Source organism: Solanum tuberosum, unplaced genomic scaffold, assembly GCF_000226075.1.
Source record: "Solanum tuberosum cultivar DM 1-3 516 R44 unplaced genomic scaffold, SolTub_3.0 scf00069, whole genome shotgun sequence".
Lineage (NCBI taxonomy): Eukaryota > Viridiplantae > Streptophyta > Magnoliopsida > Solanales > Solanaceae > Solanum > Solanum tuberosum.
Window position 1 is genome coordinate 754,602 of NW_006238995.1, and position 16,133 is coordinate 770,734.

Sequence of the window (16,133 nt, forward strand, 5' to 3'; positions counted from 1 at the left end):
TTTTTTCTTAATCAGAAGTCTTAATTTCGAGCTCTAGTATAAGAAAAATCTTGGTGGGGTTCGTTTCCCCTAATATACCTTTCACAATAAGAATCTGTGTTAATCCAACTCTAATACGAGTACCGGATATTGAACGAAAAATTAAATTAAAAAAAGAATGAAAAAAATTTCATTTATTTATTGTCTCTATTGCACCACATGATTTATTGTTATATATAATATTATATATTATTTATTTCAAAATTAATTTTTGTCATACAATTGTAGCATAATTAGATTTAGAGGGTAGAGTAAATGTCCTTTACATATTTTAGGAGAAAAAGTATGTATATTCCGAATTGAAAATCTTTTATTTTATCATAGATTTTGAAAAAAAAAATTAGATTTTTTATATTTAAATTACAAAATGTGATTTTTGAAAATTTGAATTAGTATTTGGATGTGAATCTCACTTAGAAAAAAAATATAAAGTCCAGTTAAGAGAAAGTCTCAACTATCGTCAAACATTGTCACGCTCCAACTTATCGGGACATGCAACACTCCCTCTAACACCTAGATAAACATTAAGACCACGGAAGTAAGCAAAATTCAATTTATCACGTTGTTTTAAATACAAAATGACTTTTAATTCTTATAACAATAAAATGTCCCTGAAAATACACAGAATCCTCCTTAGAACTAATCTAAACATGTACAAGAGCTTCTAAGAGAATGCAATATCTGAAAATAATAATACACAACTCCAACAGAAAGAGACGTAAAAATTGTCGGAGATCATCGTCGTCTTCACTTAAGAAACCTCACTAATACTGCAACTAGACTATGCCAAGTGGCATAACAAGAGTAGTACATAACAAATAACACGTAATGATAGGCATCATCTATCAACTCGAATCCACCATATAATATCATGTAAATAATCAAAGGAAACGTGAAACTTAAAAATATAATTATAATTTCAATCATTGAATCACCACCCCTGCTATCATGTAATACTACCTTTGAATTCATACATTCCAACTCAAGTCAACCCACCTCATTTCCGCTGTCAACTCCACCATCTAGACCATTCCACCCTCCTATCTCATCATAGCCTAACCCTTTTATCACATAAAGATTTTTTGAAACTACTCACTCTACCAACTTTAGCACTCCCCTATTATTTCCATTCATGAATCCAAATCTACCACTAACTTTGTTAACCGGTCTACTATCCTCAATTAGGATCTTGTGCCAACAATAACCGGTCTACAAAATTTTCAAGTAGTTTGGACTATCCAGGATCCCTAAAATATTACCTATGGTGTTTAAACTACAATCCAAGTCTTCACATAAACCTCTTCAAACATTTAAACACAAAATTTTCAGCATTCATGGATCAACATGTAACAAATATAATACGAAGTGTAAAATTCGATTCACTCATAGAACGAACACATATGAACAATAAAACATGTACCACTTGTGGTATCCGATTCGATCGATATTGAACCAATACCAGACGTGATATCCGGATCAATCGATAAATATTTCACATCAGACATGGTATTCAAGTCAATCGATAATATGTACCACACGTAATATCCGAGTCAATTAAGAGATATCAAGTACCAGACATGGTAATCGAGCCAATCAATAATATGCACCAGGCGTTGTATAACCTGAGCCAATTGAGAGATATTCAGTACTAGATGTGGTACACAAACCAATTAATAATATGTACCATGTGTGGTACCTGAGTCAACCGAGTATCACACAACACACAATCACAATGAGTACAATCACATTTGTAAAACACAATCAAATAGGACAAGTTCATTGCATGAGATCATCACCAAGCTATCATTTCAGTTTAATCCTTCTCATCTCCCTAATAACCACGTATTGTACAAGTAATACTACCGAAGTCGTTGACATATACATACAATGTAAACGGAAAATAAAATCTACCATCACCTACCCGAAACGAGTCTTCTTATACAATTTTCAACTCAGAGTCTAGTTACTCATAGGTTACCAATCCTAGGATAATACTTAATAATTATCATAACGTCAAGGCGATACAATCTTGGTCTTCACAAGAACCCTTCAACACTTAAACACAAAGTTCTTGCCATGGATCAACATGTAATAATTATATTATGAAGAGTAAAACCTGATTCACTCATAGAACGAACATGCAGATGAACAATCAAACATGTAGCAGGCATAATATCCAGCCAATGTTATATAACATATATTAGGAGTGGTATCCGAGCCAATCGATAGATATGCTATAACTGACGTGGTACTTGAACAAATTGATAATATGTACCAAGTGTGATACCCGAGCCCAGTGGCGGAGGGAGGATTTTCATCAAGGGAGTTCAAAAAAAAATTAATCACGTAAATAATATCCACAAATAAATGGGTCGAATCGGATATAAATGGGTCGGATAAAAATAAAATAATTTAGAGCACATATATCTAGAAACTTAAATAGATCATTACAATTGTACTTTACGAGTTTTCATATCTTGAAATGTCTTAATTATAGCATCATTAGGAATACTATCAAATACATCTTTATCTACAAAAGGCACCAAACAACCACTAAAAAAATCACCACTCATTTGACTTCGCAAGTCATTCTTGATAAACTTCATTGCCGAGAAAGCTCTTTCAACGGATGCACTGGCAACTGGTAGAAGTAGAGAAAATTTCACTAAGCGGAACACCAAAGAATAATTTGAATGTTTTTTTTATTTGGACTAATCTTTTGGAAAGATCACAAAGTCCATTTAGATCAGAGAACCTTTCATCAACATCACAAACATCAACAATGTAACTTGCAAGTTGATTCTCAAGAGTATCTATATTAAATTCATCAAAATCATCTGGATATAATTTAGCCATCCTCATTATTTTTTTGCTGTCAAAACTTGAGAAAGAGTTAATTGGAGTCAAACAAGCAATTCCATGGAGCAAATCAGTAGCTACCTCATTAAAACGATCATTAAGCTCTTGAAGTTGCCAATCAATAATATTGCAAAACACTTCAACACAGTAATGATGTGACTGTATAGTGAGCAAGTCTTCGCCGTGATCTTAAAGAGCTAACATATGGCTCCTCAAAGTTAGGTATCAAAATTTCATTTTGGTACAAATATAAATACCTTAGCAATAAGAGAATTCCATTCATCATCCCTTAAAACTTGCAACCTTTTCTTTGCTACTTCAACAAGTAGCATGGCATTTGCAACATCTTGCTTCTTTCTTTGTAAGCATTTATTGAGCTCATTTGTGATTGCTAATACATCTCTCATCAAATGCAACATGAACACAACCTCAAATGTTTGACAAGATTCAAGATGTCCTGTTGCCTTGGCTCTTTCATCCATACTTCGTGCATCAAGAGCAAGTAATTCAAGAACTTCAAGAATAGAGCCAAACATAAGAATAAAATTGTTAAAGGATTTATAATGAGATCCCCAACAAGTATCACAAGCTTTTGAAAGACCAAGTTGTTTATTCAAGCCCCTACCAGTTGTCAGTTCACCCATATCTAATGCATCTTGAATTGCTACTTTTTAAGAATCTCATAAGTCATACATACGCTTAAAAGAAGATCCCAATACATTAAAAATATTTTATACCAATACTACAAGTTTTTCCACTTCAACACACTTTTTAGAGACCCCAACAAGAGTTAGTTGAAGTTGATGAGCAAAACAATGTATAGAATGAGCCGATCTACTTTCTTGCCTAATCAACATTTTAAGTCAATTGACCTCACCTTGTATATTGCTTTTCCCATCGTAACATTGTCCATGCACACTTGATGGACTCAAAGAATGTTGAGCAAGTAAATTAACAATTGCCTCTTTCAGGGATACTGCACTAGTATCTTGAATATGAATAATGTCAATAAGTCGCTCCATCACAAATCCCAGTCTATCAACATATTGTAATATAATAGCCATTTGCTCTTTGCGTGAAATATCAAAAGATTCATCAACTAGTAAGGCAAAGTAGTCACCATTTAGTTCCTCTAGAATAACTTTAATTGGTTCTATCTTGCATGCAGTCACAATATCTTTTTGAATTATTGGAGAAGTCATTTGATCATTTTGAGGGGCATGTTCAAGTACATAATCACGAATTTTATCACGCTTTTTTGCATACCATGAGAAAATCTGAAGAAAATTATCCCTACTAAGTGATGATTTAGATTCATCATGACCTCGAAATACGAGTCATTGAATTATGAGAAGTCTTACTACATCAACCGAAACACTTAAGCGGATATAATATTCATGTTGAATTTGATTAGATTGCCTCTCAAATACAGATTGAATAGACTGTTGTTGTCGTAGTAAATCTTGACATTTTTTTTTGATCGATTATGTGGGCTATTCGGCAGACCAATATGCTTGTTAAGACCACTCTTTTTATTCCAATTCTTAAATCCTGTACATGAAAATACTTGACCTCCACCTTGATTAATGTTATGATCTTTAAATAGATAGCAATACAAACAATAGGTTGCATCTTTACTAACACTATACTCCAACCAATCATGATATATATTATCAAATCATTCATGATTAAAACGACGCATTGCTCCAGAAATATTTGTTTGAAGGTACTCATGCACCTCCAAGCGAGGTTGACAAGGACCATTCACAAGGTATGCTCTTCTAATAACATCACGATGATTTGAATGGTAATTCAATATTGGAGTTCTTTCACCAGGATCAAACATTAAAGTAATCAAATCAAATTCTTGAGAAGAATGTGATGGTACTTCTGAATGGTTGACATTTTCTTCTTGGTTAGATTGACTATGACTATGAGAGGCTAAACTTGATTTTGATACAGGATGAAATACTTCTTCATTGAATATTAAGACTGAATTGTAAAGTAAAAATTTAGTTAGAATTTAAGAGAATTAAACACACAATAAGAACTATTAAAAAAAAAAAGCACACACACAATAAGGACCAAAACCAAAAAGCTTAAGCAATGGTTATTTGATTATTAAATTATATTTTTCTATCCCTCCAATTTTAGATTAAGAAAATATACAAAATTAGGCAAACAAAAAAATTGAAACTTCAATGATATCAATAAATCAGCCAACTACAAGAAAGCACATCAAGAAATAACGAAATACGGTATATAGAAATCTAGTAAGAAAAAAGGGAACCAAAAACTTATTGAAGTAGTTATTAATGAAGATGAAAGAAACGATTGCGGATAGATCAAGTTTTCAATAACGACCAATCCAACAGAAGGAGCAAGCAACAACGACAAGTAGCAGCCAACATTGACAAGAAGCAACCAATAACGTTCACGGCAGTAAGGAAGAGACGATGAAAAAATAAAACGTGGAAAAATCCTAAAAGAAGAAAAGGGTTTTTTAATATTTGACTTTGTAATTAGGGATTAAACTAATAAATCCTAAATTCCCTATCGCCTCCGTCCGGATTCGAACACGCGACCTCGCGTGCAACATCGCGAATTCTTGAACCCCCAACGCCACTGAGCTACGCCTTTGGTGTATTTTCAGGGGGTTCAATATTATATATATACACATACATTAAAAATTTAATCGTATATATATAGTGTAAATTTTTGACGATGGGGGTTCGGATGAACCCCCATTAGTTCAACGTAAATCCTCCTTTGCCCGAGCCAATCGATCATATGTATCAAACATCGTACCCAAGCTAACCTAGAGATATCTTGTAATAAGCATGGTATCTGAGCCAATCGATAATATGTATCAGACATGGTACCCAAGCCAACCAAGAATCACACATCACATAATCACAATCACACATGTAAAACACTAACAAATATTACAAGTTCATTGCATGAGATTGACAATAAGATAACATTTCAATTTCATCCTTTTTCATTTCCCTAACCACATGTTGTACAAGTGATACTACCGAAATAATTAATATGCACACATAACGTAAATGAGAAACAAATTCAACCATCACCTATCTGAGAAGACTCTTCCTATACAAATTTAAGCTCATAGACGCATAGGTTACCATCCCTAGGATAACATCCAATAACTCTCATAAGGTCATTATTCACTAATCAAGTACCATGCAATCCTAACCAACAATTAATAAATGCATTTATTCGCTTAGACTCTGTGCTTGAGGCCTATGTATGAAATTTCTTCTTAAATTTACAATGTATTAAGCAATCAGAAATAGATTTAACTACTCAGTTAAGCCTAGCCAATCTGGACCCCAAGAAATTGTTGAAGAAATCTAAACACGAACTTCTAATTTTGTGGAGGTGAATCTCAACGAATCTCAACCCCTTTTGCATTGTAATCCTCCATTTCCATTGTTCCCAAGCTTGGAGCACCATAGAAGGGTTTTTGGAGTAACCCTTATCTTTTTTCAATTGAACAATAAGAGTAAAAAAATAAAACCCGTGTTTTCTAGGATTCTCTCGTCAGCCCGCTACAACAACCATGCAATTACTACGCAGCGGTGCCATAACGAAAAAATGTCTGTTGTGATGGAATGACGTGAGCTTGGATCAAATTCAAATTTTAAAAATTTTGTCATATCATCTTGAATTTAATTTGCAACGTATTTTAAAAAAATCAAGATTCCGTGCAGTTGTCTTTTGATTAACAATGAAATATGTAGTTACAAACACTAAAACTACATGGCTCGAACTTGATTGAAGAGTTGCTCAAAGAAGAAAAATGCACATGTCACTCAAATCTAATCAAAGAGATTTTAAAAGATAGTATTTAAATATTGATTCATGACATATGATTACTAACTAAATGACTTGAATTTGATTGAAGAGTTGCCCAAAAAGTAAAATGCACATTTAGTTCAAATCTAATCAAATTTAATGATCAAATAGATTTTAAAAGAAAAATCTTTAAAATATGATCAAATTTAACTATCAAACATATTTTAAAAGTTAAGTCTTTAAAGTCTAATTCATAACCTATGGTTACTTATCAAATAACTCATATTTGCTTGAATAGTTGCTCAAAGAAGGAAAATACACATACCGTTCAAATTTAATTGTCATATTTTTTTTAAAAAAACTGATCAAATTTAATGATCGAATGTATTTAGAAAATAAGTTAAAATCTGGTTCATAACCAATAATCACTAAGTAAATGACTCAAATTTGATTGAAGAGTTGCTCAAACAATTAAAATGCACACATCAAACTAAATGATCAAACAAATTTTGAAAAAGTAAATCTTTAAAATCTAATAAATTTTTTACTCAAAATTATTTTAAGAATAAGTCTTATAATCACTAATCAAACTCGAATTTAATTGAAAAATTGCTCAAAAAAATAAAATGCACACATTATTCAAATATGATCAAATTTAACGATCAATCAAATTTTAAAAGATTAATATTTAAAATTTTAACAAATTTAATAATTAAATATATCTTTAAAAATTATTTTAAGAATAAGTCTCATAATAACTAACCAAACTCGAATTTAATTGAAAAAATTGCTCAAAAAAATAAACTGCACACATTATTAAAATATGATAAAATTTAACGATCAATCCAATTTTAAAAGATTAATCTTTAAAATTTGAACAAATTTAATAATTAAATTATAAAATATAAAATTTGAATCACTAACTAAATAACTCGAATTTAATTGAAAAGTTAACTCCCAAAAAGTAAAATACACACGCCATAAATGTGGGTGCACATGTTTGTGTCATCCCATCTTACAAAACGTGTCAAAGTGAAACTTCTCCTTTTCCTCATTAAATAAAATCCCTTTTATTCTCTTTTTAAATAAATACTCTCACAGAAAAGGCATGCCGACTGTTTCTCATACAAATAATATAATTTAAATTAAAAATAATAAAAATAAGTTAAAAGCTTTTATGACTTAAACCTTGTTTGATTTAATTTTATGTGGTTTTAAGTACTTTTACAACTTTTAAATAATTATAAAAAATCATAAATTAGTATTATAAGTCACGAGTGTTATGTTTATAAGTCACGAGTTATAAGCCCATCGAAACACATTCTTAATACAAGCCCAACCATGGTTATCTATTTAACTCTTTAAAAACCTAAAACCATAGTTTATACAACAAGCAGTTTGGATTTAGAAGAAACATACCCTTATTGCCCTCTTCTCCAATCTCCTATCTTCCCTCTTTTCTTTGCAAAGATAAAAAAAAAAAGATGTTTGAGCAAATTTGAATTTTTTAGTTTGAGGATTTCAAATTCCTCATAAGGTGATAAGAGTTTTTGCTTGCTCCACTGCTTCTTGAACTGCAAAAACTGGTTTGTTTCTCTTTTTATGTTCATTTTTATATCAAAGTTTATATACTTTCTGGGTATTTTGTGTTTATATAGTTAATGGTTACTTGGGGTTTCAAGATTTTGAGATCTGAATGTGGGGTTGTTGAATTTTGGGTATTTAAAGAAGAAAGATTGAATCTTTTTTGAGGATTGAGATAGGTTTTGTTTTGGATTTGATTGAAAAGAGATTGTGTTTTTTTTTTTGAATTTTTTGTGGGGTTTATATCAAATTGGAGGAGAGTTGAAGTTTTTAGCATCTGGGGTTTTGTTAGAAATGACTATGTTGTGGAGTGATGAGGATAAGACTATGGTGGCAGCTGTATTAGGAACAAAAGCTTTTGATTACTTGATGTCTAGTTTAGTTTCTGCTGAATGTTCTTTAATGGCAATGGGGAGTGATGAGAATTTGCAGAATAAGCTGTCAGATCTTGTGGAACGTCCGAATGCAAGTAATTTTAGTTGGAATTACGCCATTTTTTGGCAGATTTCGCGGTCTAAGTTGGGGGAGTTGGTGTTAGGATGGGGAGATGGTTGTTGTAGGGAAGCTAGGGAAGGAGAGGAATCTGAACTTACTAGGATTCTTAATCTACGCCTCGCTGATGAGGCTCAACAAAGAATGAGGAAAAGGGTTCTTCAGAAGTTGCATATGTTTTTTGGTGGAACAGATGAAGATAACTATGTGTTTGGATTGGATAAAGTCACCGATACTGAAATGTTCTTTCTTGCTTCAATGTACTTTTCGTTTCCTCGAGGGCAAGGTGGTCCGGGGAAGTGTTTTAGTGCTGGTAAACATGTGTGGTTATCAGATATTATGAGGTCGTCTGTAGATTATTGTTCCAGATCTTTTCTGATGAAGTCTGCTGGTATGCAAACAGTTGTTTTGATCCCAACTGATATAGGGGTTGTGGAATTGGGATCTGTACGAACTATACCAGAAAGTTTGGAGCTTGTACATTCAATAAAATCTTGCTTCTCGTCGTTTTTGGCTCAAGTTAGGGCTAAGCAAGCAGCATCTGTAGCAGATGTAGCTGAGAAAAAAAATGGAAGCAATTCTATGTTTCCCAGCTCTTTTCCTTTTGAGCAGTCAAAGGGAAATCCTAAGATTTTTGGGCAGAATTTAAAATCTGGTTCTACCGAGTTTAGGGAAAAACTTGCTGTCAGGAAACCGGTGGATAGGCCACTGGAAATGTACAGAAATGGAAACAGGGCTCCCATCATAAATACACAAAATGGTGTACGCCCCGTAGCATGGGCTTCATTTGGTAATGTGAAGCCAGGGAACTCGGTGGAGCTCTATAGTCCTCAGGCACCACCAAACAACTTACGAGAGTTTGTCAATGGTGGAAGGGAAGAGCTCCGGTTAAATAGCCTCCAGCATCAAAAGCCTGGTAGAATGCAAATAGATTTCACCCACTCAAGACCCGTTGTTTCTCCAGTGCCCACTGTTGAATCCGAGCATTCAGATGTTGAAGTTTCATGTAAGGAAAACCATGCAGGACCAGCTGATGAAAGGAGGCCTCGAAAGCGTGGAAGAAAACCAGCCAATGGTAGGGAAGAGCCCCTCAATCATGTAGAAGCTGAGAGGCAACGGAGGGAAAAGCTGAACCAGCGGTTCTATGCATTACGAGCTGTTGTTCCAAATATTTCCAAAATGGACAAAGCTTCCCTCTTAGGAGATGCCATTGCTCACATCACTGACATGCAGAAGAGGATCAGGGACACGGAAAATGAGCTGGAAAGGCTAGGAAGCACCTCTGTGGATGCAGCTGATATCAACATTGAAGCTGCCAGTGATGAAGTCATTGTAAGAGCTAGTTGCCCATTGGGAACCCATCCTGTAGCAAAAATCGTTGAAGCGTTCAAAGAGACACAGGTCAGCGTTCTTGAGTCAAAACTTGCCGTGGGGAATGATACAGTATATCATACATTTGTGGTCAAGTCCAGTGGATCGGAACAGCTAACGAAGGAAAAGTTAATGGCTGCATTTTCTGGTGAATCAAACTCTCTCTAGACATTCTCATCGATCCGTAGGATAACAAAGGCAATATCATTTTAGTCGACATTACATTTCTTTGTTTCTGCAAAGGTTTTGGTATACAACAGTTCAGTCTAGGAATAGAGAAAATAACTAGCTATTGACAAAGTAGCGGCAATTCTTTCCTATATCTGTTTATAGTATACATGTTTGTCAAAAGAAAGCTAGATGAATCGCTTTGTAAGCTTAAATCTCTTTTGCTTATGCTAGTTTTTTCATATTGTTACTTGGTGTTATTAGTGTTCTTGAGTTACTTCTCTAGAATCTTAAGTCCAGGTTTTTTGCTAGTCTAGCATGAAGCTAATCAAGTAACATGTTATGTTGCTTCACTCTTCAAAAATATCGACAGTTGCATCTCAGATCTTTCAAAAGTTAGTGCATTTTTTTTTGGAGGATTTGACACGAGTGTGACAACTTGTTTTGAGAGTTTGAGCGACATTCATGTGCCTAGAGATCTTGAACCTAATCTATATCCTTTTTGAGAAATGTTGGTTATTATGGTCTTATGATTCTTGATGATATTAAAAGAATGGTAGTATTGAAACTTGCTTGAAGACGAATAACTCCCTTTGGTATTCTACGTGCCCCTTAGGCGACCCAATGTATTCTCATTTGTTTAAGTCTTGGTAGATATTTGTGTTGGGGAAGAATATAGTCAAGATGTGTGTAAGTTAGTTTTGGCCTCACCATTAGAAAAAAAAGACCTTTTTTTTTTTGTAATTTAGGGTGGAAAAGTAAGTGGCATGTAAATGGTTTCATTAAACATGCCAAAAGCATGTGAAAGTGTGGGTGGTGGAAGTTGGAAATTTTTTTATAGTTTTTTCAACGAGGAAAAAGTGAAAAAGTAATTTCATAAACGTTTAGAATATGACCATAATTAGTATAGGTTTGTCATTTATAGCCATCTTTAATTATTAAACTACTACTGTTTATGTGCGTTTTTCAAACTTTTTCTAGTGAGCTTTCTTTTAATGGCACATTTAAGAGCACTATATGCCGGCTGGTTAAAAATATTTTCTTTCGGAAATCAAGTTGCTTTTGAAAATAGGGAAAACAAGATTCAGAAGTGATATTTCAAGTTTATTGTCTTCTCATCACCCATTTAACGTCCTTAACCTTCACCCCTTAACCATCCTAATCCGTAATCCCCACTCTCCATCACATCCCACTTACATAATGTTTTCTGAATTCTGTATAAATGCTCTTGGATACTGTTCATTTGCTTAGTTATCAAATACTAAAAAAATAACTATATGAAATCTACTTGTTTTTTCAAGAAATAAAAAATCTAGTAAAACATTTTCCTTCGTATCATACACACCCTTAAGGGTCATTTGGTTGGGAACAAGTCATCTCGAGATAAGTTATTTCATCATGTATATGAATAATTTATCCCATCACTATAGCAAAAATGGTGAGACAATTAGGAATCAAGGACTACCTAACACCTCCAATCAAATGTGAGTTAAAATAATCTTATATGTTATACTGAGATTATTATACCTTATATCTCACACCAAACGACTTCTTAGAGTAAAAAATCTCTTAAATAATGTCTAGAAAACATGGACATAAATCTATTTGAAAGAAAGGGAAATCTAAAATCTAAATACCATGCATGCAATAATACAAAAAATAGAAAAACAAAGAAAAAGATTCATGTGAGTTTCTTCTTCTAGTGCTATATTCATTCAGATTCCTAATTAGACATCAGTACAATAGCTATAAAACCTAATCTAAGATAGCAACAAAAGGAAAATAATGGAGGTCTCATTTGATGAGATAGAGAGTGGGGTCATGGGGGTAAGGACTACTTTGTTCATAAATTAACTATATTTTACTAAGGAATTAGAAAAGGTTAATTGGATAATAATGGTAATTAGTATTTGTATTGACTTGTTTTCGAGGTGGAGTTTTGAGTAATGACAAAGTTGTCTCTATGTGACCTACATATAAAGAGATTTGAGAAGAATTTCAGGCACTATATTCAAACTTCTGTTAGGATAGGATGCCTAAATTACACTCTAGAATGCATGCTGGTTCGAGCAGTGAAATCATACTCCTTAGGATGTGATCTTTGCCAGGAACAAGGGATTAATCTATCAAAATAGGCTATCTAAATTATACTTTTTGAAATGTGATCCTTACTCGAGTTATGTGTAAACACGAAGTAGTTATGTGTAAACACGAAATACTTCGTGCACCGGAAGCGGACAATTATGTCTTTCATGCTATTCCAATATGTTAGGTTACCAATCTGCATTTGCCCATAAAGTTTGTTGAGGTATTTCTTAACATTTTGGATAAAAAAGTTCAAAAAAATAAGCATGTGGCAGTGATCAAAGGTCCTTTTTAAAAGGATAAGGTACAACTCATTGCTATATAATTTTGTATAGAAAATTGTTCCTAAAAAACCATTCTTTATTTAACGAGTATTTTTTTGAAAAAAATAATTTTGTTTGCAACAAATAAAACAAAAAACATTTCTAAAAAAAATCTTCACAACTCATTCAAACGCTCAGAAAAAAAATAGTTAACATCAAAATTTCACATCTAGCTAGAAAATATTAGTGTTTTTTTTTTTATATTAAAGTATATGATCAATTTATCTAAAATTTTAAATTGTTAAATAAATAAACTATTATTACTATATTATACCTGACATTTTTAATATTATAGCACTCACTAGTCACTATCATAAGCAAAATGGGTAACTTGTATTAATGGTAGACTATAGATTAATAGGGATTTTGTAAACTTATAAGTTCATCATAAAATAATTTATATTTCTAAAATTTAATATTATATATCTAGCTAATTTAAAACTAAAAAAATTAACTTGAAAAGATAATTTATTTGATGTTCAATCAATTTGAAATTCAATTTTTTGCACCTAACTCATCTCTTATAATTAGTTTCAGGACGTGTAAGTTATTTTATAGAAATATATTTATTGATATTTCTTTTTATCAAATATTTTAATTGCTTATTTTCATTTTTAATTCTTCTATCCAAACGTGTAATATGTTAAATCAGTCTCCACACTCTAAAATTACTGAGATACTTATCAATTGACTATTCAATGTTTCCATATAAAAATATAATTCCTATTTTTTTCTTTCCTAATCAGTTTAATTAAAATATCTAAAAAAATAATCACTAGACATTTGAAAAAAATTTAACATTTTTTCCGTAGTGACAATGCATTGAACGATGGCAGTTGACTATTCAAGTTTGACAATACACAATTGATTATTCAAGGCCTAGCTATAAATAACTACCATAGTTTCTTTTTATTTTTTTATTTTTGGGGATCAACATCAATAAAGTACTAATTTTTCATCCAACAATATAACTTTAATATGTATTGTTTTTTTTTCTAATTTTTTAATTTACACCCAATAGTAATTTCGTCCAAAGCAATTGATTTAGAGATCATGATCTAAATTAAACATCAAGGATTTTATTTTTTTATGTATGTCAATAGGAATTTGGACGAATTGATTTGTTTGTTTTGTATCAATATAGGTTTAATTTGGTTGCATGTTGTCCTTAAGAATATGTTTTTTTTCCTCATCGAACATTCAATATTTATAATAGATCTCAAGTGTAATTCAAATTCAAAAGTTAGTTTAAGATATCAGAATAATTCAAATCATACTAAAAAGATCGCTCATCTCTTATAGGAATGATACATGTTGGACTCTTCAGGCATATTGTATGGTGACTTGATTATATTAGGTTTCACGTCAAAGTCTCACGGTAAATTTACTCTTTATAAAAGCAATTTTATATTCAGAGCTCAAATTTGAAATCTATAATTAAAGATGAATGAATACTTATTATTTTATCGTAACTCTAGTTACTATATCAAAAATGATTTTTAGCGGCAATTAATTAACAGCAATAGCTTAATTGCCGCTAAATATGTATTTTTAACGGTAATTAGTACTCTTTGTATATGTCCCTAAAGTCTTTAGGACATTAGATCTAATGACAATCAACTAATAAAGAATTTATCACTCTTTATTAAATTAATATGTATATTTTTTACCGCTAAAATATATTTTTGTTGTCGATGTACTCCTATGTGTAAAACGTTTTTCATCCAATGATTAAATATATATCCTATCTACACACTTCTAGTGACTGATGACTCCACTCCACCACCAAATCAATCCCTATTAATTGGCCTTTTGTTGGTTAAATATTATCCCACTTGTTTCGTTCTTAAATTATATTACTATATATCTAAATAATTCATTGCGTTCAAAACCACACTATACAACGAATAATTTTTGTTGCAATAATTATTTACTAATAATAATAATATAATTATCGATATATTATATTCAACGATAATAATTAATATATGTAATATGAATATTTATAATCCGCACTCTATATAAATGACGCTAAAGAAATATTAGTTATTAATTAGAACTTAGCTTTGCATTTCCAAGAAGAGAGAACAACTCTATTTCTAACTTTAGGAAGTCGCATGTAACGCCATATTTCCTATTAATAACCAACATGTACGTACGGTTAGGTAGAGTAGTAAGTGCTAATTTATTCTTAATCAGATATTTTTGTCTGACGTTTGAATGTGGAATCATTTTTGTTAGAGAGCTCTTAACTACTTCTTGATGTGCCGGACTTTTCAGTGCAAATTCAAATATAATCGGACTCTAATTAATATGATTTGTGTAGAGATAAATTTGTATTGAGTAGAAATTGCTAATGTATGATTTGATTACATGTGCATCATGAATTGTTTGAATATATTAATTAAGAAGAAATTGAAAGTCAAATATGTGGTGGCCTGTTAATTACTTGATAGTACGTATATGGACTTAAAGAGATTCCATTCCACAAGTGGTCAAGATGGGTTAAAAAAAAAAAAAGAGCCAATGATAGTTACTACTAAACACTGTGTTTACCATGCATTTATTGATTTGATATAAATAACAAACGTACACATTAATATTTAGTGCATGGAGAGCGAGCGAGCATGCAACTGTTCTTTGATCCTTCTGCACGTATCACGAATAGTCTCATCACAAATACAAAATTTCTAATTATATGAAGAATTTTCAATTTCTTCAAAATAAAAGTAGGGAAACAATTTAGTAGTAGTGATCTATTGCACATGACAAAAACGTGGTGAGCTTAGAAAATAGAGTTTTCAAGGAAGAGAAAGTGATGAAGAAAATTCATAAACATTTTTCAAACTATATGGAGTAGTTTATAGCCTATGGACCTAGCTAGCAATATATGTTGAGCTATAAGAAAAATAGAGTTTTCAAGTAATGCATGTATTCTTTGTTGACTTATAGTAATAGTAGTATATTATTGAATATGAAAAAAAAAACATGTGAAGAAAAGTAGAGTCCGGAGCCTAAAGGGCAAAAAAAATTGTCAAAAATTCCAAAAGGGCACATCACTTTTTATTCTAACCAAAAGGGCAATCCTCTGACAAAATCGCTGCCCTAGCAGCGATTTCGTCTAAAAAAAATTTTTATTTTTTTAAATTAAAAATCGCTGCTTTTTTCTTTAAAAAAACTAAAACGGCACATCAAAAAAAAAAATTAACCAAAAGGGCTTCTAACAAAACAAAAATAAAAATCGTTGCATATTTTCTCAAAAAAAAAAAAAAAACTTTTTTTCTTCAAAATCGCTGCTATAGCAGCGAATTTGGTTAAGAATTTTAAAAAAAAGTTTTTGTTTGAATTTAATATTCTTTTATTATTATTTATGATATATAATTCAATTTTCCT

The 16,133-nt window shown here is 31.7% G+C and overlaps 2 protein-coding genes across 2 annotated transcripts; one reads left to right on the forward strand and one right to left on the reverse strand.

Moving 5' to 3' along the window:
• Positions 1 to 2,486: 2,486 nt before the first annotated feature.
• Positions 2,487 to 4,100, reverse strand: LOC107060245 (uncharacterized). The gene is made up of 4 exons (XM_015307882.1): positions 3,776 to 4,100; positions 3,156 to 3,412; positions 2,772 to 3,057; positions 2,487 to 2,680 (listed from the first exon to the last, which is right to left on the reverse strand). The coding sequence occupies exons 1-4, from the start codon at positions 4,098 to 4,100 to the stop codon at positions 2,487 to 2,489; spliced, it is 1,062 nt and encodes a 353-aa protein (XP_015163368.1).
• A 4,001-nt stretch (positions 4,101 to 8,101) lies between these two features.
• LOC102601015 (transcription factor bHLH13-like) lies at positions 8,102 to 10,582 on the forward strand. The gene has a single exon (XM_006345489.2). The coding sequence runs from the start codon at positions 8,596 to 8,598 to the stop codon at positions 10,330 to 10,332; it is 1,737 nt and encodes a 578-aa protein (XP_006345551.1). The 5' UTR covers positions 8,102 to 8,595; the 3' UTR covers positions 10,333 to 10,582.
• The last annotated feature ends 5,551 nt before the right edge of the window (positions 10,583 to 16,133 follow it).

Excerpts from the sequence above, each read along its gene's own strand:
- LOC107060245 (XM_015307882.1), bottom strand. The coding sequence starts at position 4,100 with ATGACTTCTCCAATAATTCAAAAAGATATTGTGACTGCATGCAAGATA. Across the intron at positions 3,413-3,775 it reads TGGGAAAAGCAATATACAAG|TTCTTGAATTACTTGCTCTT; the intron begins GTGAGGTCAATT and ends CTATTCTTGAAG. Across the intron at positions 3,058-3,155 it reads GGAATTCTCTTATTGCTAAG|TCACATCATTACTGTGTTGA; the intron begins GTATTTATATTT and ends CTCACTATACAG.
- LOC102601015 (XM_006345489.2), top strand. The coding sequence starts at position 8,596 with ATGACTATGTTGTGGAGTGATGAGGATAAGACTATGGTGGCAGCTGTA.